Source organism: Cnephaeus nilssonii (genome assembly GCF_951640355.1).
Source record: "Cnephaeus nilssonii genome assembly, chromosome: 6".
NCBI classification, from domain to species: Eukaryota; Metazoa; Chordata; class Mammalia; order Chiroptera; family Vespertilionidae; genus Cnephaeus; species Cnephaeus nilssonii.
This window is the reverse complement of record NC_137077.1, coordinates 89,758,626-89,785,223: the sequence shown is the minus strand read 5'-3', so window position 1 is coordinate 89,785,223 and position 26,598 is coordinate 89,758,626. Positions and strand designations below refer to the sequence as shown.

General features: G+C 43.5%; 1 protein-coding gene across 1 annotated transcript in view; it reads right to left on the bottom strand.

Annotated features, from left to right (window-relative positions):
- Nucleotides 1-16,226, bottom strand: part of LOC307101112 (maestro heat-like repeat-containing protein family member 7) — a gene marked incomplete at both ends in the record, with an annotated part of 50,062 nt that extends 33,836 nt beyond the window's left edge. Inside the window, 10 exons of the mRNA XM_079773806.1 lie at nucleotides 2,742-2,785; nucleotides 3,472-3,616; nucleotides 4,431-4,475; nucleotides 4,703-4,819; nucleotides 7,492-7,565; nucleotides 8,544-8,654; nucleotides 9,206-9,284; nucleotides 9,837-9,935; nucleotides 15,004-15,182; nucleotides 16,160-16,226. Coding sequence (XP_079629932.1) covers nucleotides 2,742-2,785; nucleotides 3,472-3,616; nucleotides 4,431-4,475; nucleotides 4,703-4,819; nucleotides 7,492-7,565; nucleotides 8,544-8,654; nucleotides 9,206-9,284; nucleotides 9,837-9,935; nucleotides 15,004-15,182; nucleotides 16,160-16,226 — 960 coding nt within the window. The remainder of the gene's footprint in view (nucleotides 1-2,741; nucleotides 2,786-3,471; nucleotides 3,617-4,430; nucleotides 4,476-4,702; nucleotides 4,820-7,491; nucleotides 7,566-8,543; nucleotides 8,655-9,205; nucleotides 9,285-9,836; nucleotides 9,936-15,003; nucleotides 15,183-16,159) is intronic.
- Nucleotides 16,227-26,598: the final 10,372 nt, after the last annotated feature.

Genomic DNA, 26,598 nt, shown 5'->3' with positions numbered 1-26,598 from the left:
GGCCTTTCTATACACCAATAGTGAACTTAAAGAAAGAGAGACTAAAAAAGAAATCCCATTTACCATCGCACCAAAAAAATTAAGATACCTAGGAATAAACTTAACTAAGGAGGTAAAAGACCTATACCCGGAAAACTACAGAACACTGAAAAAAGAGATAGAGGAAGACGTAAACAGATGGAAGAACATACCATGTTCATGGATTGGTAGAATCAACATCATTAAAATGTCCATACTACCCAAAGCAATCTACAGATTCAATGCACTCCCCATCAAAATACCAACAGCATATTTCACAGACCTAGAAAGAACTCTCCAAAAATTCATCTGGAATAAAAAAAGACCCCGAATAGCCGCAGCAATCCTTAGAAAGAAGAATAAAGTAGGAGGGATCTCCATACCAGATTTCAAGCTGTATTACAAAGCCACTGTTCTCAAAACTGCCTGGTACTGGCACAAGAACAGACATATAGATCAATGGAACAGAATAGAGAATCCAGATATCGACCCAAACCACTATGCTCAATTAATATTTGACAAAGGAGGCATGAACATACAATGGAATCAAGACAGTCTCTTCAATAAATGGTGTTGGGAAAATTGGACACACACATGCAAAAAAATGAAACTAGATCACCTACTTACACCATACACAAAAATAAACTCAAAATGGATACAGGACTTAAACATAAGACGGGAAACCATAAAAATACTAGAGGAATCCACAGGCAGCAAAATCTCAGACATATGCCAAAAGAACTTTTTCACTGACACTGCCCCTAGGGCAATGGAAGCTAAAGAGAAAATTAACAAATGGGACTACATCAAAATAAAAAGCTTTTTTACAGCAAAAGAAACCATCAACAAAACAACAAGAAAGCCCACTGCATGGGAGAACATATTTGCAAATGCTAGCACTGATAAAGGTTTAATCTCCAACATCTACAGGCAGCTTATGCAACTTAATAAAAGGAAGATAAATGATCCAATAAAAAAATGGGCAACGGACCTAAACAGAATATTTTCAAAAGAAGACAGAAGGAAGGCCAAGAGACACATGAAAACATGCTCAAAGTCACTTATTATCCAAGAGATGCAAATCAAAACAACAATGAGGTACCATCTCACACCTGTCAGAATGGCTATCATCAACAAATCAACAAACGACAAGTGTTGGCGAGGATGCGGAGAAAAAGGAACCCTCGTGCACTGCTGGTGGTAATGCAGACTGGTTCAGCCACTGTGGAGAACAGTATGGAGTTTCCTCAAAAAACTGAAAATGGAACTCCCATTTGACCCAGTAATCCCACTCCTGGGAATATATCCGAAGAAACTAGAAACACCAATCAGAAAGGATATATGCACCCCCATGTTCATAGCAGCACAATTTACAATAGCTAAGATTTGGAAACAGCCTAGGTGCCCGTCAGCAGATGACTGGATCAGAAAACTGTGGTACATCTACACAATGGAATACTATGCTGCCATAAAAAAGAAGGAATTCTCATCATTTGCAGCAACCTGGATGGAATTGGAGAATATTATACTAAGTGAAATAAGCCAGTCAATGAAAGAAAAATACCACATGATCTCACTCATTTATGGATAATAAAGAACATTATAAACTGATGAACAAAAAAATAGTTACAGAGACATTAAAGCAACAAACAGACTTTCAAATTACAGGGGGAAAGTTAGGGAGAGGGGGGTAGATAAGAAATCAAACGAAGGACTTGTATGCATGCATATAAGCATAAACAATGGACGCAAAACTCTGGGGGGTGAGGGCATGTGTGGGTGTGGGGTGGGGGGGTAATGGTAAGATATGTACACATATAATACCTCAATAAAATAAAAAAAAGAAAAAAAAGAAAAAAAAGAAAGAAAGAAAGAGAGAAAAAAAGAAAGAAAGAAAGAAAGAAAGAAAGAAAGAAAGAAAGAAAGAAAGAAAGAAAGAAAGAAAGAAGAAAAAAAGGAAAGAAACTTGGATTCAGGTGCCAGTTTCCCCAATAATTTGCTTAAGATTCTAAATCCTCCTGGATTGTGTTTCTTCAGCTTGAAGGTAGAGATAATGACAGCTATAGGTTATTTAGGTTTTTTTTTAATCTTTATTGTTGACACTTTATCAAGACTAAACCTGGATTAAAAAAAAAACAAAAAACTCCCACATTAAAAACAAAACAATGAACATGTTCATTGACAATAGTCCATGAAAAGTATATATGATTCGTAGAAAAAGCATAGCTGAGAAAGTACATAAAAGAGAAAAACAGGTACTATAGAGCTAAAAAACAAAACAAAACGTCTTACTGAAATTTTAAATGCTTACCAAAAGATATTTTAAAAATCTATAACTCTATATACAAAATTAATCTATTGCTATTTCATTTCATTGACCAACAATATCCTCCACATGTGATATGCACATAATCTCCTATTTCTTGACTTTTAGTAAAACTTCCTGTTTTTTGCAGCTCACAATAAGGCCACATAGGAGACAGGCTAAGCCTTTCCCATGGCCACTTTCCCATCTCCAGGCCTCACCACTATGCTCCCAGGTCCCTCCTGCATGCTCTTTGGCCCCTGTGATCCTGGGCCCTATCTCATTATTCCATACCCAGCATAATGCCTGAGACAAAGTAGTAACCAGCTATTTGTGAAATGAGTGGATGGATGGATGGATGGGCTGATGAGTGGATGGAAGGATGTATGAATATAGTACTCATTCTGGCATCACTTACCACAAGATGGGTCAGGAGTCTCTGTGGTGAAATGAACTGGGTAGCTAAGGTAAAGAGAGGATAAAAGAAGAGGACAGAGTCAGTGCACACTTCAGGATGCTCAACCCCCTGCCTGCACTGGCAGCTCCCCATCAGTACTTCAGAGGAGGAGAAAGAGCAAATAGGACAGGGAACATCAGTGCCAATGCCATGGGAGCTATAACATTTTGATTCAGATTAAAACACAAACCATTACATGTTCAGCCTTTAAACACACACACACATACACACACACATACCATGTGATATGCTGAACAGACATCCTAACTCTAACCCTGACTCGCACTGGGGTTAGAGGTCAGGGATGGGGTGAGCACAGAGTGAGGCTCAGAGTTAGGGCAAAGGAAGAACTAAGGGTCAGCAATGTGTGTGTATTCATTACTTTGTAATTAACAATGTTTGTACATCTTGACTCGAATGTTTTATAATGAGGAGTAAAGGCAAGAAGGAACTGTGACTTTGAGAGGCAACCGCTTTTCATTCAAGAGGCTAAATGACTTTAAGCTGCTGCCTTAACCCTTTGCCTTTCTCTTCCCATCATGGCCCAAGCTTGGGACCTACAATCCCCCCTCCAGCATCCTCTGCACCCGCTCCCCTGTGGTGTCTCAGCCAGTCCCCAACTCCAACACTCCATGCCCACAAACAGACTTAATGTTCACCTCTCCACAGGCTGCCCCACCCTTGTACTTACGATTGAAGTGAAAGCTGCTGAGGTAAGGAACCTGGCCCAGGGAACGGGCCTTCAGAGCCATTTGTGTGGCTGCCTTACACAGAGGCACGAAGGCCAAGGTGTTGTTGGGCTCACACACCAAAGTGATCAGTTTGGGCAAAGATACCTGGCAGGACATGTGACAAGAATTTCAATGCCAAGCCCCAAGTCAGCCCCAGTCATAAGTCTCCAACCCCATGCCCTTGTCTCCCTTTCCTGGAGGGGTATTTGAGGCCTGTATACAGAGCCCCCTTAACCCATTCATATTCATTCTCTCCCTTTTCTTTCTCTCTCTCTCTCCACCCCTGACCCTCACCCCTCACACCATGTGAGAAAAGTATAAGCAGGGTCCTGATTAAAATTAGAGCAGGAAGAAGTTGACGTGATAGATGAGGGCTTCTTGAAATTTGGAATGTGTGACTTGTAATCACCTTCATTGAGGAACCTTCCAGAGTCAGAGACATGCTGAAGGTCAGGAGGCAGAGCTTACTGGGAGGTAGATTAAGTCTTAATTCCTTTTCCTCCCACAGCCCTTTCCTCATCTTTGATGCAAATCAGTTCATATGAGCCTCCAAAAATCCCTAGAGGTTGCTGAGAACAGTCAGGGAATATAATCACCCCCTCTTTTATCAAAGAAGAAAATGCAGCTGGGAGAACAAGTTATTCAAGATTGTACAGCTAGAAAACTGGCTGATCAGGACTCAGACTCTGGCTTCCAGATCCACACCCAGTGATCTGCTTTTGCGGCACTGAGCCCTTCTCAGTGGAACCCCAGGCACTTGTGTGGAATGAAATGGAGGTGGGTTGAGGTGAAAGAGACACCACAAGACATTAGATGGAGGGGGAAGGTGGGATGCAGTTGGGGTGGGGGTCAGGGTAGTGTTCGGGGGAGCCAGGGGAGGAGGAAATGGAGAGGCCTGTTTGGCCCTAGCTGTTTATACCATCTGTAGGATTCTGGAACACATTATTTGGATGTCCTCTTCATTCTAGAATATGAAAAGGAAAGATTTAAATCCAAAAACAATGCTAGCTAAGTCTCTGTGTTCAAGGCTTTCCCTGGCTCACTGCTCAGGGTTTTAGAGGCCAAAGACCCTTCACATGTGCCAGGCGTACCCTCCCCTTTCCCTCTTGCTCCCAACCCTGCCTTCCTCTTGTTCCATCCCCTCAGGTGTGCTCCCATCCTTGGTCCCCTCCCTGCCCAGCCCCTGCTTACAGATGGGTCAGACTCCATGATCTTGATGATATAGCTGATTATAGTGTTCCCCTGGGGCAAGGCCAAGTAGTTATGCTGTTCCAGTATCTCAATGAAGTGCATGAGGACCTTCAGCACCTGTGGAGTCACAAACCATCACATGACAAGACAGGAAGGAATGACAGGGACTGTCAGTATGACCCTTCATATTCCAGGTGAGGACACAGAGGACCAAGGCAGGTAAGGGGATCAGATCTCCTGACACCAAACCCAGTGTGACTCTACAGCAGGCTCTAGATAATGACAGACCACCAGCCACTAAACCTGACCACTTCTGTACTTTGCCCTGAAGTTCTAACCATTTCAGCTCCCACCACCTTCCTGGAGAACGCTAAGTACTTACCTTGCCCTCACCTTATTTCCCCAGAGATATAAAAATTAGCAGGAGTGTTGGATTGTGGGAGAATCTGAGTCCAGGAATGTCCCATGGTCTGGCCTTCCTAGGAAAAGCCAGGAACAAGTCCCACAAGTCCTGAGGGCCCTTCATATTCCAGGCGAGGACACAGAGGTTTTGGCACCCCAAACCACTGCTCCACTCCTCCCCTGCTCCCCTATTCTGTGTGATCCAGAACTGAAGCAGTCTGTGCTGTCTCCAGCCCTGTTTGAAGAGCTTGTTAAAAAATATGGTTTCTCACAAAGTATTGAATCAGCAATTTGAAAGATAAGGTAGCAGAAAATACCTAATTAGAATAGCAAAAAAAAAAAAAAAAAAAAAAAACAAAACAAAACAAAACAAAAAAAAAACCAGAATAAAAAAGAAAAAGAAAAATGAGGGTAGTTTAAGGGGCCTCTGAGACAACATCAAGCATACAAATATTCGTATAATGGAGTGCCAGCAGGACCAGAGAAATAGGAAGGAATTGAAAACTTATTTGAAAAAATAATGACAGAAATCTTCCCTCACCTGGTCAAGGAAATAGACATACAAGTTTAGGAAGTGCAGAGAGTCCCAGACAAGATGAACCCAAAGAGGCCCACACTGAAACACATGATAATTAAATGCAGAAGGTTAAATACAAAGAGAGAATCTTAAAAGCAGCAAGAGAAAAACAGTTAGTTACCTATAAAGGAACTTCCATAGATTGTCAGCTGATTTCTCAACAGGAACTTTGCTGGCCAGAAGGAACTGGCAAGATATATTCAAAGTGATGAAAAACAAAGCCCTACCACCAAAAATCACTCTAACCAGCAAGGCTATCATTTAGAATCGAAGGAGAAATAAAGAGCTTCCAAGACAAGAAAAAGCTAAAGGAGTTCATCAACACCAAACCAATATTACAAGAAATGTTAAAGGGTCTTCTTTAATGAGAAGATGAAAGGAATATAAAAAATGTGAATAATAAAATGGCAATAACTACATATCTATCAACAATTACTTTAAATGCAAATGAATTAAGTGCTCCAATCAAAAGACATAGGATGGTTGAATGGATAAGAAAACAAGATGCTTCCATATGCTATCTGCAAGAGAGTCACTTCATGTCAAAAAGAGACATGCACAGACTAAAAATAAAGGGATGGAAAAAGGTATTTCATGAAAATGGTAACAAAACAAAAAAAGCTGGAGTAGCAATACTTACTATCAGACAAAATAGACTTTAAAACAAAGGCTACAAGGAGAGAAAAAGAAGGACCCAGCAATTAAGCTTTGGATATTTATCTGAAGAAACCCAAAACGTGAAATTGAAAAGACATATATATTCATATATTTATTGCAGCATTGTTTACATTAGCCAAGATATGGAAGCAAACTAAGTATCCATCAATAGAGGAATAGATAAAGAAGAAGTGGTACATATATACAATGAAATATGACTCAACCATGAAAAAATAATGAAATCTTGCCATCTGCAGCATGGATAGAGCTAGAGGGTGTTGTGCTGAGTGAAATAAGTGAAACAGAGAAAGACAAATGCAATACTATTTCACTTAGTTGTGAAATCTAATAAACAAAATAAATGAACAAGCAGAACTGAGACAGCCTCATAGACACAGAGAACATTTTGGTAGTTGGCAGATTGGAGGGGAGTGGGGGGGATGGATGAAAAGGTGAAGGAATTAAGAAATACAAATTGGTAATTATAGAATAGTCATGGGATGTAAAGAACAGCATAGGGAACATAGGCAATAATATTGTAATAACTATGCGGGGTGTGTACTAGATTTATTGGGGTGATCACTTCATAAGTTGCATAAATAAATGTCTAATCACTAGGATGTACACCTGAAACTAATATAACATTGTATAGCAACTGTAATTGAATAAATTTTTTAAAGAAAATAATTTACACACACACACACACATGCACACACACACACACACACACACACACACACACACACACATATATGTAAAGAAAAGGTAAGAAAAAAATATATATTGATCTTCTCAGACTCCATGCAAGATGTGTTGTTTCCGGACTTCTCTCCCTAAGCAAACTGAATTCTCAGGGGACAGAATTAATATCTTTCAGAGCTTCATGTCCCTACTGGGCTCACCACAGTACTGCCCACCAAAAAGGCTCAGAAAATATGAAGGAACCACCTGTCCACTTCTCAAACCTTTCTCAGGTTTTGACAAGCCCAAATGGAACCCATGGGCAGAAAAGTCTGAGACCAGAAGTAGCTTGGCAAGGATGCCTTACCTGTCTCTTCATTCCCCCAAACCTTCCCCTCTCCATTTTACCAGACCCCAATTTCTCAAAACAGCAATTGCCCTCCCAGCCCGAACATTCTGCCATTCTGCTCACTGGTTCGAGGTCCTCCTGAATCACCAGAATGGTTGAATTCAGCACCACGAGCAGCAGCTTCTCTGTCAGAGGCACTAGAGGAAAGACAGACATACATGAGGCAGGGCGGGGGGGAGGTGTCAGTCTCCTCCCTCCCCCTTTGTTGCCCTTGGGCCTCAGCCCTTGCCAGGCTCCCACAGCTGAGCACACAAGTCTGCCTCACTGGCCATGCTGTTCTGCTCACCCTCTGCGATCTCAACCTTTAGAAATGCCAGCACTGCTCTTTGTCTGTGTGAATTCCTTCTGCTGACTCAGTCTCCTTTCTGTTCTCAGCACAGCTCCTACATAGAGTCTATCCCATCTCCTGACTGACGCCTTCTCTGCATTCCTGTTGCCCATCGCCATGCTCACATTTAAGTAACTTATCACATATTATCCTGTATCCTGTTGCTGTGTGAACAGTCTCTTCTTCCCTACTTGACAGTGAGCTCCTCAGAACAGGGACCATGTCTTATTTATGTGTGTATTTTCTGTGCCTCATTCTGTGTTAGGCACACAGCAAAGTTTTGATGGACACTTGATTAGAATTAAACATACACTATGTTTTCTCAATAAAAATGCCTAAAGGTAGGAATTAATGTTAACGACATTTTTGTTTTTTATAATCCTCACCCAAGGATAGGTTGTTTTTTATTTTAGAGAAAGAGGGGGGGGGGGAGGAAGAGAGATAAACATCAATGTGAGAGAGAAACATTGATCAGTCACCTTCCATATGCTCTCGATCAGGGAACATACCACCCACCTAGGTATGTGCCCTCACCGGAAACGAACCCACAGTCTTGTGGTATATAGGATGACACTCCATCTAACTGAGCCACCCAGCCCAGGCACCTCCATTTTTCAAATGAGGAAATAGAGGTACAGACTAAAAGTAATCTGTCCCAGTTTGAACCCATTGAGTTTATATTGAGTTTAAAACTGTGCTTTTAACTACCCCACATGGGAGTGTCTGCCCCAGAAAGAAGATTTCCTGAGCAAGAAGATCTCTAGGACCAGGCTCAGTTCGTACTCACATTCCTGGAACACGTCTGTGAATGCTTGAAGGGCAGATTCTATCTTGGCTGGCTCAGTGGACTCCATGGCCGATAGTATTAGGGATACCATCTGATCCTGGTATAACTTGGCTATCAGAGGGCATGAATACATGGGAGTCAGGGGTATGTTTAAGTGGGAGGTGGTGTGCAGAAGAAAATCATGCTCACAGCAAACCACTGATGCCATGAGCTGGGTAAATTCGGGTCTATTACGTTGGAGAAAAAAGGAGGAAGAAAGAGAGCCAGTGTTTGCCCAGCATTACCATGATCCCAGCATGGGGCAGATGCTTTTCCTGAGCTAGGCCTGTCCCTCCCCTGCCCCACCATGTGCTCTCCCATTAGGTCAGAACCTCTTTCGTGACCATCAGTGCTTTAATCACATTATCACCTTTCTGAGCTCAGGATCACCAAAGGAGAAAGGGGAGCCAACCCCAGGGGAAGGGAGTGGTAACCAAAGGGATAGGGAGGGGAGAATGCCTATGCCCTTTGAGATTCATTGAATTTCAGGCAAACTTTACATGGATACTTTGCATCTTGTCTGAAGGACAGAAGCCCATCTTGGGAACCTAGCGCCCCAAGGAGTACAAAGTCTTGAGTACCCAGGGACACATACCTGGGGCTGGGCAAACGTGTTAACTTACCCAGGATGTAGAAAGCCGTCAGGGCGAGGCTGCAGTTCTCCACAGAGTGAGGATCTGATGGGTTGACTTTTGCACTCAGCTGTGGGGAGACCAAGGCCATCAGACCCGGGAACACTGAAAAATCAGGGGCTCTGGGCATGGATGGAGAAACTGAGGTATGCAGCCAGAATAAGTGTGGCACTTGCCCGTAAGGAGAATGTGAAAATAGAACCCAGGAACACACCTACACAGCCCCAAAGGAAAGAAGATGTGGCCAGCAAATACATGGAAGGTAACACCTTTTTGCAAAATGTTCAATTGTCCTCTTCCTACTCTAGGCTGCAACACAGAAGGCCTGCCATTTCCCACAGGCATAATGGGTCGGTTTGGACTCTCTGCCCTTAACCAGTTTAGAGGGAGCAACAATGGCCTCCGCCCCAAGAAACATACAGAAATGTATGCAATTTACCTCTTAGAGAATATCCACTCTGTGACCAGAATCCAGGCAGTGAAGCCTGAGGTGTGTGCAGTTACTGTTACCATGAGAAAAACCCAGGGCCGAGTGGAGGTTGTGACCTGGGCTGGGGTAACCATCACCTCCACAGAAGAGGGGAAGACCAAGCCCGGGATACTTCCAGCCTCCAGCACTCACCTGCTGGATCAGCACGCCTATAATGTTTTCCAGCTGGGATTCCAAGTTTATACCTCCGCAGCCACTGAGCGCCAGAGCATTCACCAGTTGGCAGATACACTGTGTGTGTAAGGACAGAGTCAGCCACTCAGCCAGCCCTTGCCACAGCCTCAAGGGGAAGCCTCTGTCCTCAGGTCTCCTCTCAGAGAGGGCCCAATATCATAGTTCACACTGCCCTCTTGGATCTTTTCAGGAAGACCCGAGAGGCTAGTTTTTCCATAGCCAAGTACTGCCATGAGCTGCTCCTCCACCTCACCCAAGTAACCTCATTATTCCACGGTAACTTTTAGAGCAACTCAGCATTGCAGGTGTAGGCTGACTTTAAAGAAGTAGGACAAAGAAACCATGGCCAGGGAGAAACCAAGTTGGTGGCATAGGTAAACACCTATATTGCTGCCTTGCACAACAATTTCAAAACTACAACTGGACGACAGAGCGGACATAGTCCAGAACCAACAGAAAGCTGGCTGAGTGGAAATTTTACAACTAGAAGGAAAGAGAAAAGGACACTGAGACTCAGAGGAGCTGTGGAGGACAGAGGTACAGAGACCTGCGAGCAGAAAGGGGGGGGGGTGGCTTAATAAGTGGCTGGCTTACTTGCAGCATGCAGAAAGGGCAGGCAGAAAGCACGCAGCTAGCTTTCTCGTTCAAGAGGGAAACAAAACCTCCCAACTGCACTGAACTCCAGTTCCAGGTGAGACTTTTGGGTAACCAGACTCATTTGGGGAGAAACTGGACTGTCTGGCAGCGGGCGAAACTCGAGAGGAGCCTTCTCTCAGAGGTGCGTGCAGCCATTGCTGCAAGACACTGAGACACAAGGGCCCCTTAGGGCAGGGCTGATGAAAAACTAAGGCTGTCTGCTCAGCCCTGAGACTCCGCCCCATCCAAGCTGAGCACAGAAGCTCTCCCAATGGAGACATAGCTGATCCTCACAGCCAATTGGCCTGGAGGTCAACTCCCCGCAGTGATACTAACAATAATCTAGTCTTAAGTACAACAAGACTGCACACACAGCCCACAAAGGGGCACACCAAGAATGTCTGCCTCAGGTAACTGGGGAGGCTGAGCCACTAGTCCCTGCTAGGACACCTAGCACACAAACCCATTCCATCAACTCAGGGAAGCAGCTAAACTGTGGAGACAACGAGGCAGGTCACAAATGAAGGAAATGGAGGAAAGCAAATGACTGGATATAGAGTTCAAAACCACGGTTATAAGGTTTTTCAAGAATTTCCTAGAAAAGGCCGATAAATTTAATGAGACCCTCGAGGATATGAAAAAGGATCAACTAGAAATTAAGCATACAGTGACTGAAATAAAAAATATTATAGAGACCTAAAACCAGACTAGAGGATTGCAAGAATCAAGTCAAAGATTTGGAATACAAAGAAGCAAAAAACACTCCTCCAGAAAAGCAGAAAGAAAAAAGAATCCAAAAATATGAAGATAGTGTAAGGAGCCTCTGGGACAACTTCATGCGTACCAACATCAGAATTATGGGGGTCCCAGAAGAAGAGAGAGAGCAAGATACTGAAAACCCACTTGAAGAAATAGTGAAGGAAAACTTCCCCCACCTGGTGAGAGAAATAGACTTACAAGTCCAGGAAGCACACAGAACCCCAAACAAAAGGAATCCAAAGAGGACCAACCAAGACACATCATAATTAAAATGCCAAGAGCAAAAGACAAAGAGAGAATATTAAAAGCAGGAAGAGAAAAACAGTTAGTTACCTACAAGGGAGCACACATACGATTGTCAGCTGATTTCTCAACAGAAACTATGCAGGCCAGACGGGAATGACAAGAAATATTCAAAGTGATGAATAGCAAAAAACTACAACCAAGATTACTCTACCCAGCAAAGCTATCATTCAGAATTGAAGGTCAGATAAAGAGCTTCACAGATCAGAAAAAGCTAAAGGAGTTCATGACCAACAAACCAGAATTATATGAAATGCTGAAAGGTATTCTTTAAGAAGAGAAAGAAGAAGAAAAAGGTAAAGATAAAAATTAAGAACAACAAATACATATCTATCAACAAGTGAATCTAAAAACCAAGGGAATAAAAAATCTGATGAACAGTATTAACTGGTGAATATAATAGAATCAGGGGCATAGAAAGGAAGTGGACTGACAATTTTCTAGGGAAAAGGGGAATGGGGGTTGCGGGAAGAGACTGGACAAAAAGCGTACACCTATGAATGAAGACGGGGGGAGAGGTAAGGGGGCAGAGGGTGGGGTAGGAACCTGGTGGAGGGGAGCTATGGGGGGAAAAAGAGAAACTATTATAATAATCTGAAGAATAAAGATTTATTAAATTTTTAAAAAAAGGAATCATGGCCAAAGAAAGAACTGGTTCTATTGTTCTGTCTTGCACAATTTGGAAAACCACACTTAAAATCCTAAATATCTAGTGGATTGTATTGTTTTATGGGTTTTTCTTCTCACTTGTGTGAGAGGCTACAAATTGCCTCAGTTTTCACATGTGTAAGCAGTCCATTTTGTATTTTTAAAAGACAGCTTTATTGATGTCTAATTGTGTATAATAAAAGGGTAATAGGCACATCAACCGAACAGCAGAAGGACTGGTCACTATGACGTGCTCAACACAGGAGCTGCTCCCTGGTGGTCAGTGCGCTCTCACAGGGGAAGCGCCGCTCATCCAGAAGCATGGTGAGCACAGTGGTAGTGCAGGCAGCCCTAAGGATGTCCGACTGCTGGCTTAGGCCAGCAGGGAACAGTCCTAAACTGGCAGTAGGACAACCCCCAAGGGCTCCTGGACTGCAAGAGGGCGCAGGCGGGGCTCAGGGACCCCGTACCCCCCAGTCCCTCCCCAACCCGTCCTCCTCTCCTGCTGAGTGCATGAATCTTGTTCACTGGGCTTCTAGTTGATATATAATATACTGCACATATTTTAAGTATACTATTTAATAAATGTAAACACCCTTGAAACCATCTCCACAATTAAGATAATAAGCATATCCATCACCCCTAAAACTTTCCTCTTATCTCTTTGTAACCCCTCTTGCCCTCCCCTCGGAACAACATTCCTTTCTCCAGGCAACCACTGATCTGCATTCTGTCACTACAAATCTCTCACTTAATTTTTTAAAAACTGCCAAACTGTTTTCCAAAATGGTTGTGCCAATTTACAGATGTATAGTGGCATCTCAATGTAATTTTAAATTTTTCTAAATGATTTTTATCAACTTTTCCAATGCTAATTTGATATCCCCATATTTATTCAAATATTTTGCCAATTTTTAAAATATTTTAAAATTCATTTTAGATAGGTTGGAGGTGGGGGAGAAGGAGAGGGGGAGAGAGAGAGAGAGAGAGAGAGAGAGAGAGAGAGAGAGAGAGAGAGATTGATCAGGAACAAAACAAGGAAGTCCACTCTCACATTTAAGTGTGGTTTTCCAAATTGTGCAAGACAGAACAATAGAACGAGAGAGAGAGAGAGAGAGAGAGAGAGAGAGAGAGAGAGAGAGAGAGAAAGAGAGACAGATTGATCAGGAACAAAACAAGGAAGTCCACTCTCACCATTCTTACTCAACATAGTGCTAGAAATCCTAAGCAGAGCAATATGGCAAGAGAATGAAATAAAAGACATTGAAATATGGAAGGAAGAAATGAAACTATAACTTTTTGCAGATGACATTTTTCTGTATAAAGAAAACACTAGAGACTCCACCAAAAATAAAACAAACAAACAAACAAACAAACAAACAAACAAACAAAAACACCCACAACTATTAGGAACAATAAACAAATACAGTAGAGTTTCAGGTTACAAAAATCTATGTGCAAATATCCATTGCCTTCCTGTATACTAACAACAAAAATTCAGAAAAAGAAATAAAAAAACAATTCCTTCTGCAATTGCAATCAAAAGAATAAAATACCTAGGAATAAACGTAACAGAGAATGTGGAAGACCTATATACTGAAAATCACAAAGCATTATTAAAAGACATTCAAAAAGACACAAAAAAATGGAAAAATATTCCATGTTCATGGATTGGAAGAATCAACATAGTTTAAATGGCCATATTACCCAAAGCAATATACAGATTCCAATGTCATTTTTTAAAGAAATAGAATGAGAAGTCATCAGATTTGTATGGAACCACAAAGGACCCCAAATAGCAAAGGCAATACTGAGAAAAAAGAACAAAGTTGGAGGTATCACGCTACCTGACTTCAAATTATACTACAGAGCTATGACCTCCAGAACAGCATGGTACTGGCAGAGAAACAGACACACAGATCAATGGAACAGAATAGAGAGCCAGGCTAGAAAACCACATGCATATGGACAGGTGATTTTTGAGAAAGGAGCCAGAAAGACACAACAGAGTAAAGATAGTCTCTTCAATAAATGGTGCTGGGAAAACTGGAAAGCCACATGGAAATGAATGAAAGTGGATTACAGTTTGTCCCCACGTACAAAAATTAATTCAACATGGATCAAAGGGGTGGGGAGAGAAGAGGGAACTAATATATGGTGACACGAGATCTGACTTTGGGTAGTTAGCACATGGAGCAATATGCAGATCTTGTAATACTGAAACTCACACCTGAAAACTGTATGTTCATGCTGACCAATGTCACTCCAATAAATTTAATTTTAAAGAAACCATTTTTTCTTTTTCACTGGTTTTGAGAAATTTGATTGTGACATGATTTGGAGTAGTTTTTTTATTTCAGATGTACACCTGAAACTAATATAACATTGTATAGCAACTGTAATTGAATAAATTTTTTAAAGAAAATAATTTACACACACACACACACACACACACACACACACACACACACACACACACATATATGTAAAGAAAAGGTAAGAAAAAAATATATATTGATCTTCTCAGACTCCATGCAAGATGTGTTGTTTCCGGACTTCTCTCCCTAAGCAAACTGAATTCTCAGGGGACAGAATTAATATCTTTCAGAGCTTCATGTCCCTACTGGGCTCACCACAGTACTGCCCACCAAAAAGGCTCAGAAAATATGAAGGAACCACCTGTCCACTTCTCAAACCTTTCTCAGGTTTTGACAAGCCCAAATGGAACCCATGGGCAGAAAAGTCTGAGACCAGAAGTAGCTTGGCAAGGATGCCTTACCTGTCTCTTCATTCCCCCAAACCTTCCCCTCTCCATTTTACCAGACCCCAATTTCTCAAAACAGCAATTGCCCTCCCAGCCCGAACATTCTGCCATTCTGCTCACTGGTTCGAGGTCCTCCTGAATCACCAGAATGGTTGAATTCAGCACCACGAGCAGCAGCTTCTCTGTCAGAGGCACTAGAGGAAAGACAGACATACATGAGGCAGGGCGGGGGGGAGGTGTCAGTCTCCTCCCTCCCCCTTTGTTGCCCTTGGGCCTCAGCCCTTGCCAGGCTCCCACAGCTGAGCACACAAGTCTGCCTCACTGGCCATGCTGTTCTGCTCACCCTCTGCGATCTCAACCTTTAGAAATGCCAGCACTGCTCTTTGTCTGTGTGAATTCCTTCTGCTGACTCAGTCTCCTTTCTGTTCTCAGCACAGCTCCTACATAGAGTCTATCCCATCTCCTGACTGACGCCTTCTCTGCATTCCTGTTGCCCATCGCCATGCTCACATTTAAGTAACTTATCACATATTATCCTGTATCCTGTTGCTGTGTGAACAGTCTCTTCTTCCCTACTTGACAGTGAGCTCCTCAGAACAGGGACCATGTCTTATTTATGTGTGTATTTTCTGTGCCTCATTCTGTGTTAGGCACACAGCAAAGTTTTGATGGACACTTGATTAGAATTAAACATACACTATGTTTTCTCAATAAAAATGCCTAAAGGTAGGAATTAATGTTAACGACATTTTTGTTTTTTATAATCCTCACCCAAGGATAGGTTGTTTTTTATTTTAGAGAAAGAGGGGGGGGGGAGGAAGAGAGATAAACATCAATGTGAGAGAGAAACATTGATCAGTCACCTTCCATATGCTCTCGATCAGGGAACATACCACCCACCTAGGTATGTGCCCTCACCGGAAACGAACCCACAGTCTTGTGGTATATAGGATGACACTCCATCTAACTGAGCCACCCAGCCCAGGCACCTCCATTTTTCAAATGAGGAAATAGAGGTACAGACTAAAAGTAATCTGTCCCAGTTTGAACCCATTGAGTTTATATTGAGTTTAAAACTGTGCTTTTAACTACCCCACATGGGAGTGTCTGCCCCAGAAAGAAGATTTCCTGAGCAAGAAGATCTCTAGGACCAGGCTCAGTTCGTACTCACATTCCTGGAACACGTCTGTGAATGCTTGAAGGGCAGATTCTATCTTGGCTGGCTCAGTGGACTCCATGGCCGATAGTATTAGGGATACCATCTGATCCTGGTATAACTTGGCTATCAGAGGGCATGAATACATGGGAGTCAGGGGTATGTTTAAGTGGGAGGTGGTGTGCAGAAGAAAATCATGCTCACAGCAAACCACTGATGCCATGAGCTGGGTAAATTCGGGTCTATTACGTTGGAGAAAAAAGGAGGAAGAAAGAGAGCCAGTGTTTGCCCAGCATTACCATGATCCCAGCATGGGGCAGATGCTTTTCCTGAGCTAGGCCTGTCCCTCCCCTGCCCCACCATGTGCTCTCCCATTAGGTCAGAACCTCTTTCGTGACCATCAGTGCTTTAATCACATTATCACCTTTCTGAGCTCAGGATCACCAAAGGAGAAAGGGGAGCCAACCCCAGGGGAAGGGAGTGGTAACCAAAGGGATAGGGAGGGGAGAATGCCTATGCCCTTTGAGATTCATTGAATTTCAGGCAAACTTTACATGGATACTTTGCATCTTGTCTGAAGGACAGAAGCCCATCTTGGGAACCTAGCGCCCCAAGGAGTACAAAGTCTTGAGTACCCAGGGACACATACCTGGGGCTGGGCAAACGTGTTAACTTACCCAGGATGTAGAAAGCCGTCAGGGCGAGGCTGCAGTTCTCCACAGAGTGAGGATCTGATGGGTTGACTTTTGCACTCAGCTGTGGGGAGACCAAGGCCATCAGACCCGGGAACACTGAAAAATCAGGGGCTCTGGGCATGGATGGAGAAACTGAGGTATGCAGCCAGAATAAGTGTGGCACTTGCCCGTAAGGAGAATGTGAAAATAGAACCCAGGAACACACCTACACAGCCCCAAAGGAAAGAAGATGTGGCCAGCAAATACATGGAAGGTAACACCTTTTTGCAAAATGTTCAATTGTCCTCTTCCTACTCTAGGCTGCAACACAGAAGGCCTGCCATTTCCCACAGGCATAATGGGTCGGTTTGGACTCTCTGCCCTTAACCAGTTTAGAGGGAGCAACAATGGCCTCCGCCCCAAGAAACATACAGAAATGTATGCAATTTACCTCTTAGAGAATATCCACTCTGTGACCAGAATCCAGGCAGTGAAGCCTGAGGTGTGTGCAGTTACTGTTACCATGAGAAAAACCCAGGGCCGAGTGGAGGTTGTGACCTGGGCTGGGGTAACCATCACCTCCACAGAAGAGGGGAAGACCAAGCCCGGGATACTTCCAGCCTCCAGCACTCACCTGCTGGATCAGCACGCCTATAATGTTTTCCAGCTGGGATTCCAAGTTTATACCTCCGCAGCCACTGAGCGCCAGAGCATTCACCAGTTGGCAGATACACTGTGTGTGTAAGGACAGAGTCAGCCACTCAGCCAGCCCTTGCCACAGCCTCAAGGGGAAGCCTCTGTCCTCAGGTCTCCTCTCAGAGAGGGCCCAATATCATAGTTCACACTGCCCTCTTGGATCTTTTCAGGAAGACCCGAGAGGCTAGTTTTTCCATAGCCAAGTACTGCCATGAGCTGCTCCTCCACCTCACCCAAGTAACCTCATTATTCCACGGTAACTTTTAGAGCAACTCAGCATTGCAGGTGTAGGCTGACTTTAAAGAAGTAGGACAAAGAAACCATGGCCAGGGAGAAACCAAGTTGGTGGCATAGGTAAACACCTATATTGCTGCCTTGCACAACAATTTCAAAACTACAACTGGACGACAGAGCGGACATAGTCCAGAACCAACAGAAAGCTGGCTGAGTGGAAATTTTACAACTAGAAGGAAAGAGAAAAGGACACTGAGACTCAGAGGAGCTGTGGAGGACAGAGGTACAGAGACCTGCGAGCAGAAAGGGGGGGGGGTGGCTTAATAAGTGGCTGGCTTACTTGCAGCATGCAGAAAGGGCAGGCAGAAAGCACGCAGCTAGCTTTCTCGTTCAAGAGGGAAACAAAACCTCCCAACTGCACTGAACTCCAGTTCCAGGTGAGACTTTTGGGTAACCAGACTCATTTGGGGAGAAACTGGACTGTCTGGCAGCGGGCGAAACTCGAGAGGAGCCTTCTCTCAGAGGTGCGTGCAGCCATTGCTGCAAGACACTGAGACACAAGGGCCCCTTAGGGCAGGGCTGATGAAAAACTAAGGCTGTCTGCTCAGCCCTGAGACTCCGCCCCATCCAAGCTGAGCACAGAAGCTCTCCCAATGGAGACATAGCTGATCCTCACAGCCAATTGGCCTGGAGGTCAACTCCCCGCAGTGATACTAACAATAATCTAGTCTTAAGTACAACAAGACTGCACACACAGCCCACAAAGGGGCACACCAAGAATGTCTGCCTCAGGTAACTGGGGAGGCTGAGCCACTAGTCCCTGCTAGGACACCTAGCACACAAACCCATTCCATCAACTCAGGGAAGCAGCTAAACTGTGGAGACAACGAGGCAGGTCACAAATGAAGGAAATGGAGGAAAGCAAATGACTGGATATAGAGTTCAAAACCACGGTTATAAGGTTTTTCAAGAATTTCCTAGAAAAGGCCGATAAATTTAATGAGACCCTCGAGGATATGAAAAAGGATCAACTAGAAATTAAGCATACAGTGACTGAAATAAAAAATATTATAGAGACCTAAAACCAGACTAGAGGATTGCAAGAATCAAGTCAAAGATTTGGAATACAAAGAAGCAAAAAACACTCCTCCAGAAAAGCAGAAAGAAAAAAGAATCCAAAAATATGAAGATAGTGTAAGGAGCCTCTGGGACAACTTCATGCGTACCAACATCAGAATTATGGGGGTCCCAGAAGAAGAGAGAGAGCAAGATACTGAAAACCCACTTGAAGAAATAGTGAAGGAAAACTTCCCCCACCTGGTGAGAGAAATAGACTTACAAGTCCAGGAAGCACACAGAACCCCAAACAAAAGGAATCCAAAGAGGACCAACCAAGACACATCATAATTAAAATGCCAAGAGCAAAAGACAAAGAGAGAATATTAAAAGCAGGAAGAGAAAAACAGTTAGTTACCTACAAGGGAGCACACATACGATTGTCAGCTGATTTCTCAACAGAAACTATGCAGGCCAGACGGGAATGACAAGAAATATTCAAAGTGATGAATAGCAAAAAACTACAACCAAGATTACTCTACCCAGCAAAGCTATCATTCAGAATTGAAGGTCAGATAAAGAGCTTCACAGATCAGAAAAAGCTAAAGGAGTTCATGACCAACAAACCAGAATTATATGAAATGCTGAAAGGTATTCTTTAAGAAGAGAAAGAAGAAGAAAAAGGTAAAGATAAAAATTAAGAACAACAAATACATATCTATCAACAAGTGAATCTAAAAACCAAGGGAATAAAAAATCTGATGAACAGTATTAACTGGTGAATATAATAGAATCAGGGGCATAGAAAGGAAGTGGACTGACAATTTTCTAGGGAAAAGGGGAATGGGGGTTGCGGGAAGAGACTGGACAAAAAGCGTACACCTATGAATGAAGACGGGGGGAGAGGTAAGGGGGCAGAGGGTGGGGTAGGAACCTGGTGGAGGGGAGCTATGGGGGGAAAAAGAGAAACTATTATAATAATCTGAAGAATAAAGATTTATTAAATTTTTAAAAAAAGGAATCATGGCCAAAGAAAGAACTGGTTCTATTGTTCTGTCTTGCACAATTTGGAAAACCACACTTAAAATCCTAAATATCTAGTGGATTGTATTGTTTTATGGGTTTTTCTTCTCACTTGTGTGAGAGGCTACAAATTGCCTCAGTTTTCACATGTGTAAGCAGTCCATTTTGTATTTTTAAAAGACAGCTTTATTGATGTCTAATTGTGTATAATAAAAGGGTAATAGGCACATCAACCGAACAGCAGAAGGACTGGTCACTATGACGTGCTCAACACAGGAGCTGCTCCCTGGTGGTCAGTGCGCTCTCACAGGGGAAGCGCCGCTCATCCAGAAGCATGGTGAGCACAGTGGTAGTGCAGGCAGCCCTAAGGATGTCCGACTGCTGGCTTAGGCCAGCAGGGAACAGTCCTAAACTGGCAGTAGGACAACCCCCAAGGGCTCCTGGACTGCAAGAGGGCGCAGGCGGGGCTCAGGGACCCCGTACCCCCCAGTCCCTCCCCAACCCGTCCTCCTCTCCTGCTGAGTGCATGAATCTTGTTCACTGGGCTTCTAGTTGATATATAATATACTGCACATATTTTAAGTATACTATTTAATAAATGTAAACACCCTTGAAACCATCTCCACAATTAAGATAATAAGCATATCCATCACCCCTAAAACTTTCCTCTTATCTCTTTGTAACCCCTCTTGCCCTCCCCTCGGAACAACATTCCTTTCTCCAGGCAACCACTGATCTGCATTCTGTCACTACAAATCTCTCACTTAATTTTTTAAAAACTGCCAAACTGTTTTCCAAAATGGTTGTGCCAATTTACAGATGTATAGTGGCATCTCAATGTAATTTTAAATTTTTCTAAATGATTTTTATCAACTTTTCCAATGCTAATTTGATATCCCCATATTTATTCAAATATTTTGCCAATTTTTAAAATATTTTAAAATTCATTTTAGATAGGTTGGAGGTGGGGGAGAAGGAGAGGGGAGAGAGAGAGAGAGAGAGAGAGAGAGAGAGAGAGAGAGAGAGAGAGATTGATCAGGAACAAAACAAGGAAGTCCACTCTCACATTTAAGTGTGGTTTTCCAAATTGTGCAAGACAGAACAATAGAACGAGAGAGAGAGAGAGAGAGAGAGAGAGAGAGAGAGAGAGAGAGAGAGAAAGAGAGACAGATTGATCAGGAACAAAACAAGGAAGTCCACTCTCACCATTCTTACTCAACATAGTGCTAGAAATCCTAAGCAGAGCAATATGGCAAGAGAATGAAATAAAAGACATTGAAATATGGAAGGAAGAAATGAAACTATAACTTTTTGCAGATGACATTTTTCTGTATAAAGAAAACACTAGAGACTCCACCAAAAATAAAACAAACAAACAAACAAACAAACAAACAAAAACACCCACAACTATTAGGAACAATAAACAAATACAGTAGAGTTTCAGGTTACAAAAATCTATGTGCAAATATCCATTGCCTTCCTGTATACTAACAACAAAAATTCAGAAAAAGAAATAAAAAAACAATTCCTTCTGCAATTGCAATCAAAAGAATAAAATACCTAGGAATAAACGTAACAGAGAATGTGGAAGACCTATATACTGAAAATCACAAAGCATTATTAAAAGACATTCAAAAAGACACAAAAAAATGGAAAAATATTCCATGTTCATGGATTGGAAGAATCAACATAGTTTAAATGGCCATATTACCCAAAGCAATATACAGATTCCAATGTCATTTTTTAAAGAAATAGAATGAGAAGTCATCAGATTTGTATGGAACCACAAAGGACCCCAAATAGCAAAGGCAATACTGAGAAAAAAGAACAAAGTTGGAGGTATCACGCTACCTGACTTCAAATTATACTACAGAGCTATGACCTCCAGAACAGCATGGTACTGGCAGAGAAACAGACACACAGATCAATGGAACAGAATAGAGAGCCAGGCTAGAAAACCACATGCATATGGACAGGTGATTTTTGAGAAAGGAGCCAGAAAGACACAACAGAGTAAAGATAGTCTCTTCAATAAATGGTGCTGGGAAAACTGGAAAGCCACATGGAAATGAATGAAAGTGGATTACAGTTTGTCCCCACGTACAAAAATTAATTCAACATGGATCAAAGGGGTGGGGAGAGAAGAGGGAACTAATATATGGTGACACGAGATCTGACTTTGGGTAGTTAGCACATGGAGCAATATGCAGATCTTGTAATACTGAAACTCACACCTGAAAACTGTATGTTCATGCTGACCAATGTCACTCCAATAAATTTAATTTTAAAGAAACCATTTTTTCTTTTTCACTGGTTTTGAGAAATTTGATTGTGACATGATTTGGAGTAGTTTTTTTATTTCAGATGTACACCTGAAACTAATATAACATTGTATAGCAACTGTAATTGAATAAATTTTTTAAAGAAAATAATTTACACACACACACACACACACACACACACACACACACACACACACACACATATATGTAAAGAAAAGGTAAGAAAAAAATATATATTGATCTTCTCAGACTCCATGCAAGATGTGTTGTTTCCGGACTTCTCTCCCTAAGCAAACTGAATTCTCAGGGGACAGAATTAATATCTTTCAGAGCTTCATGTCCCTACTGGGCTCACCACAGTACTGCCCACCAAAAAGGCTCAGAAAATATGAAGGAACCACCTGTCCACTTCTCAAACCTTTCTCAGGTTTTGACAAGCCCAAATGGAACCCATGGGCAGAAAAGTCTGAGACCAGAAGTAGCTTGGCAAGGATGCCTTACCTGTCTCTTCATTCCCCCAAACCTTCCCCTCTCCATTTTACCAGACCCCAATTTCTCAAAACAGCAATTGCCCTCCCAGCCCGAACATTCTGCCATTCTGCTCACTGGTTCGAGGTCCTCCTGAATCACCAGAATGGTTGAATTCAGCACCACGAGCAGCAGCTTCTCTGTCAGAGGCACTAGAGGAAAGACAGACATACATGAGGCAGGGCGGGGGGGAGGTGTCAGTCTCCTCCCTCCCCCTTTGTTGCCCTTGGGCCTCAGCCCTTGCCAGGCTCCCACAGCTGAGCACACAAGTCTGCCTCACTGGCCATGCTGTTCTGCTCACCCTCTGCGATCTCAACCTTTAGAAATGCCAGCACTGCTCTTTGTCTGTGTGAATTCCTTCTGCTGACTCAGTCTCCTTTCTGTTCTCAGCACAGCTCCTACATAGAGTCTATCCCATCTCCTGACTGACGCCTTCTCTGCATTCCTGTTGCCCATCGCCATGCTCACATTTAAGTAACTTATCACATATTATCCTGTATCCTGTTGCTGTGTGAACAGTCTCTTCTTCCCTACTTGACAGTGAGCTCCTCAGAACAGGGACCATGTCTTATTTATGTGTGTATTTTCTGTGCCTCGTTCTGTGTTAGGCACACAGCAAAGTTTTGATGGACACTTGATTAGAATTAAACCTACACTATGTTTTCTCAATAAAAATGCCTAAAGGTAGGAATTAATGTTAACGACATTTTTGTTTTTTATAATCCTCACCCAAGGATAGGTTGTTTTTTATTTTAGAGAAAGAGGTGGGGGGGGGGGGGGAGAGAGGAAGAGAGATAAACATCAATGTGAGAGAGAAACATTGATCAGTCACCTTCCATATGCTCCCGATCAGGGAACATACCACCCACCTAGGTATGTGCCCTCACCGGAAACGAACCCACAGTCTTGTGGTATATAGGATGACACTCCATCTAACTGAGCCACCCAGCCAAGGCACCTCCATTTTTCAAATGAGGAAATAGAGGTACAGACTAAAAGTAATCTGTCCCAGTTTGCACAGCTAATAAGAGTCAAAACCAGAATTTGAACCCATTGAGTTTATATTGAGTTTAAAACTGTGCTTTTGACTACCCCACATGGGAGTGTCTGCCCCAGAAAGAAGATTTCCTGAGCAAGAAGATCTCTAGGACCAGGCTCAGTTCGTACTCACATTCCTGGAACACGTCTGTGAATGCTTGAAGGGCAGATTCTATCTTGGCTGGCTCAGTGGACTCCATGGCCGATAGTATTAGGGATACCATCTGATCCTGGTATAACTTGGCTATCAGAGGGCATGAATACATGGGAGTCAGGGGTATGTTTAAGTGGGAGGTGGTGTGCAGAAGAAAATCATGCTCACAGCAAACCACTGATGCCATGAGCTGGGTAAATTCGGGTCTATTACGTTGGAGAAAAAAGGAGGAAGAAAGAGAGCCAGTGTTTGCCCAGCATTACCATGATCCCAGCATGGGGCAGATGCTTTTCCTGAGCTAGGCCTGTCCCTCCCCTGCCCCACCATGTGCTCTCCCATTAGGTCAGAACCTCTTTCGTGACCATCAGTGCTTCAATCACATTATCACCTTTCTGAGCTCAGGATCACCAAAGGAGAAAGGGGAGCCAACCCCAGGGGAAGGGAGTGGTAACCAAAGGGATAGGGAGGGGAGAATGCCTATGCCCTTTGAGATTCATTGAATTTCAGGCAAACTTTACATGGATACTTTGCATCTTGTCTGAAGGACAGAAGCCCATCTTGGGAACCTAGCGCCCCAAGGAGTACAAAGTCTTGAGTACCCAGGGACACATACCTGGGGCTGGGAAAATGTGTTAACTTACCCAGGATGTAGAAAGCCGTCAGGGCGAGGCTGCAGTTCTCCACAGAGTGAGGATCTGATGGGTTGACTTTTGCACTCAGCTGTGGGGAGACCAAGCCCATCAGACCCGGGAACACTGAAAAATCAGGGGCTCTGGGCATGGATGGAGAAACTGAGGTTTGCAGCCAGAATAAGGGTGGCACTTGCCCGTAAGGAGAATGTGAAAATAGAACCCAGGAACACACCTACACAGCCCCAAAGGAAAGAAGATGTGGCCAGCAAATACATGGAAGGTAACACCTTTTTGCAAAATGTTCAATTGTCCTCTTCCTACTCTAGGCTGCAACACAGAAGGCCTGCCATTTCCCACAGGCATAATGGGTCGGTTTGGACTCTCTGCCCTTAACCAGTTTAGAGGGAGCAACAATGGCCTCCACCCCAAGAAACATACAGAAATGTATGCAATTTACCTCTTAGAGAATATCCACTCTGTGACCAGAATCCAGGCAGTGAAGCCTGAGGTGTGTGCAGTTACTGTCACCATGAGAAAAACCCAGGGCCGAGTGGAGGTTGTGACCTGGGCTGGGGTAACCATCACCTCCACAGAAGAGGGGAAGACCAAGCCCGGGGTACTTCCAGCCTCCAGCACTCACCTGCTGGAACAGCACGCCTATAATGTTTTCCAGCTGGGATTCCAAGTTTATACCTCCGCAGCCGCTGAGCGCCAGAGCATTCACCAGTTGGCAGATACACTGTGTGTGTAAGGACAGAGTCAGCCACTCAGCCAGCCCTTGCCACAGCCTCAAGGGGAAGCCTCTGTCCTCAGGTCTCCTCTCAGAGAGGGCCCAATATCATAGTTCACACTGCCCTCTTGGATCTTTTCAGGAAGACCCGAGAGGCTAGTTTTTCCATAGCCAAGTACTGCCATGAGCTGCTCCTCCACCTCACCCAAGTAACCTCATTATTCCACGGTAACTTTTAGAGCAACTCAGCATTGCAGGTGTTGGCTGACTGTAAAGAAGTAGGACAAAGAAATCATGGCCAGGGAGAAACCAAGTTGGCGGCATAGGTAAACACCTATATTCCTGCCTTGCACAACAATTTCAAAACTACAACTGGACGACAGAGCGGACATAGTCCAGAACCAACAGAAAGCTGGCTGAGTGGAAATTTTACAACTAGAAGGAAAGAGAAAAGGACACTGAGACTCAGAGGAGCTGTGGAGGACAGAGGTACAGAGACCTGCGAGCAGAAAGGGGGGGGGGGGTGGCTTAATAAGTGGCTGGCTTACTTGCAGCATGCAGAAAGGGCAGGCAGCAAGCACGCAGCTAGCTTTCTCGTTCAAGAGGGAAACAAAACCTCCCAACTTCACTGAACTCCAGTTCCAGGTGAGACTTTTGGGTAACCAGACTCATTTGGGGAGAAACTGGACTGACTGGCAGCGGGCGAAACTCGAGAGGAGCCTTCTCTCAGAGGTGCGTGCAGCCATTGCTGCAAGACACTGAGACACAAGGGCCCCTTAGGGCAGGGCTGATGAAAAACTAAGGCTGTCTGCTCAGCCCTGAGACTCCGCCCCATCCAAGCTGAGCACAGAAGCTCTCCCAGTGGAGACACAGCTGATCCTCACAGCCAATTGGCCTGGAGGTCAACTCCCCGCAGTGATACTAACAATAATCTAGTCTTAAGTACAACAAGACTGCACACACAGCCCACAAAGGGGCACACCAAGAATGTCCGCCTCAGGTAACTGGGGAGGCTGAGCCACTAGTCCCTGCTAGGACACCTAGCACACAAACCCATTCCATCAACTCAGGGAAGCAGCTCAATTGTGGAGACAAAGAGGCAGGTCACAAATGAAGGAAATGGAGGAAAGCAAATGACTGGATATAGAGTTCAAAACCACGGTTATAAGGTTTTTCAAGAATTTCCTAGAAAAGGCCGATAAATTTAACGAGACCCTTGAGGATATGAAAAAGGATCAACTAGAAATTAAGCATACAGTGACTGAAATAAAAAATATTATAGAGACCTAAAACCAGACTAGAGGATCGCAAGAATCAAGTCAAAGATTTGGAATACAAAGAAGCAAAAAACACTCCTCCAGAAAAGCAGAAAGAAAAAAGAATCCAAAAATATGAAGATAGTGTAAG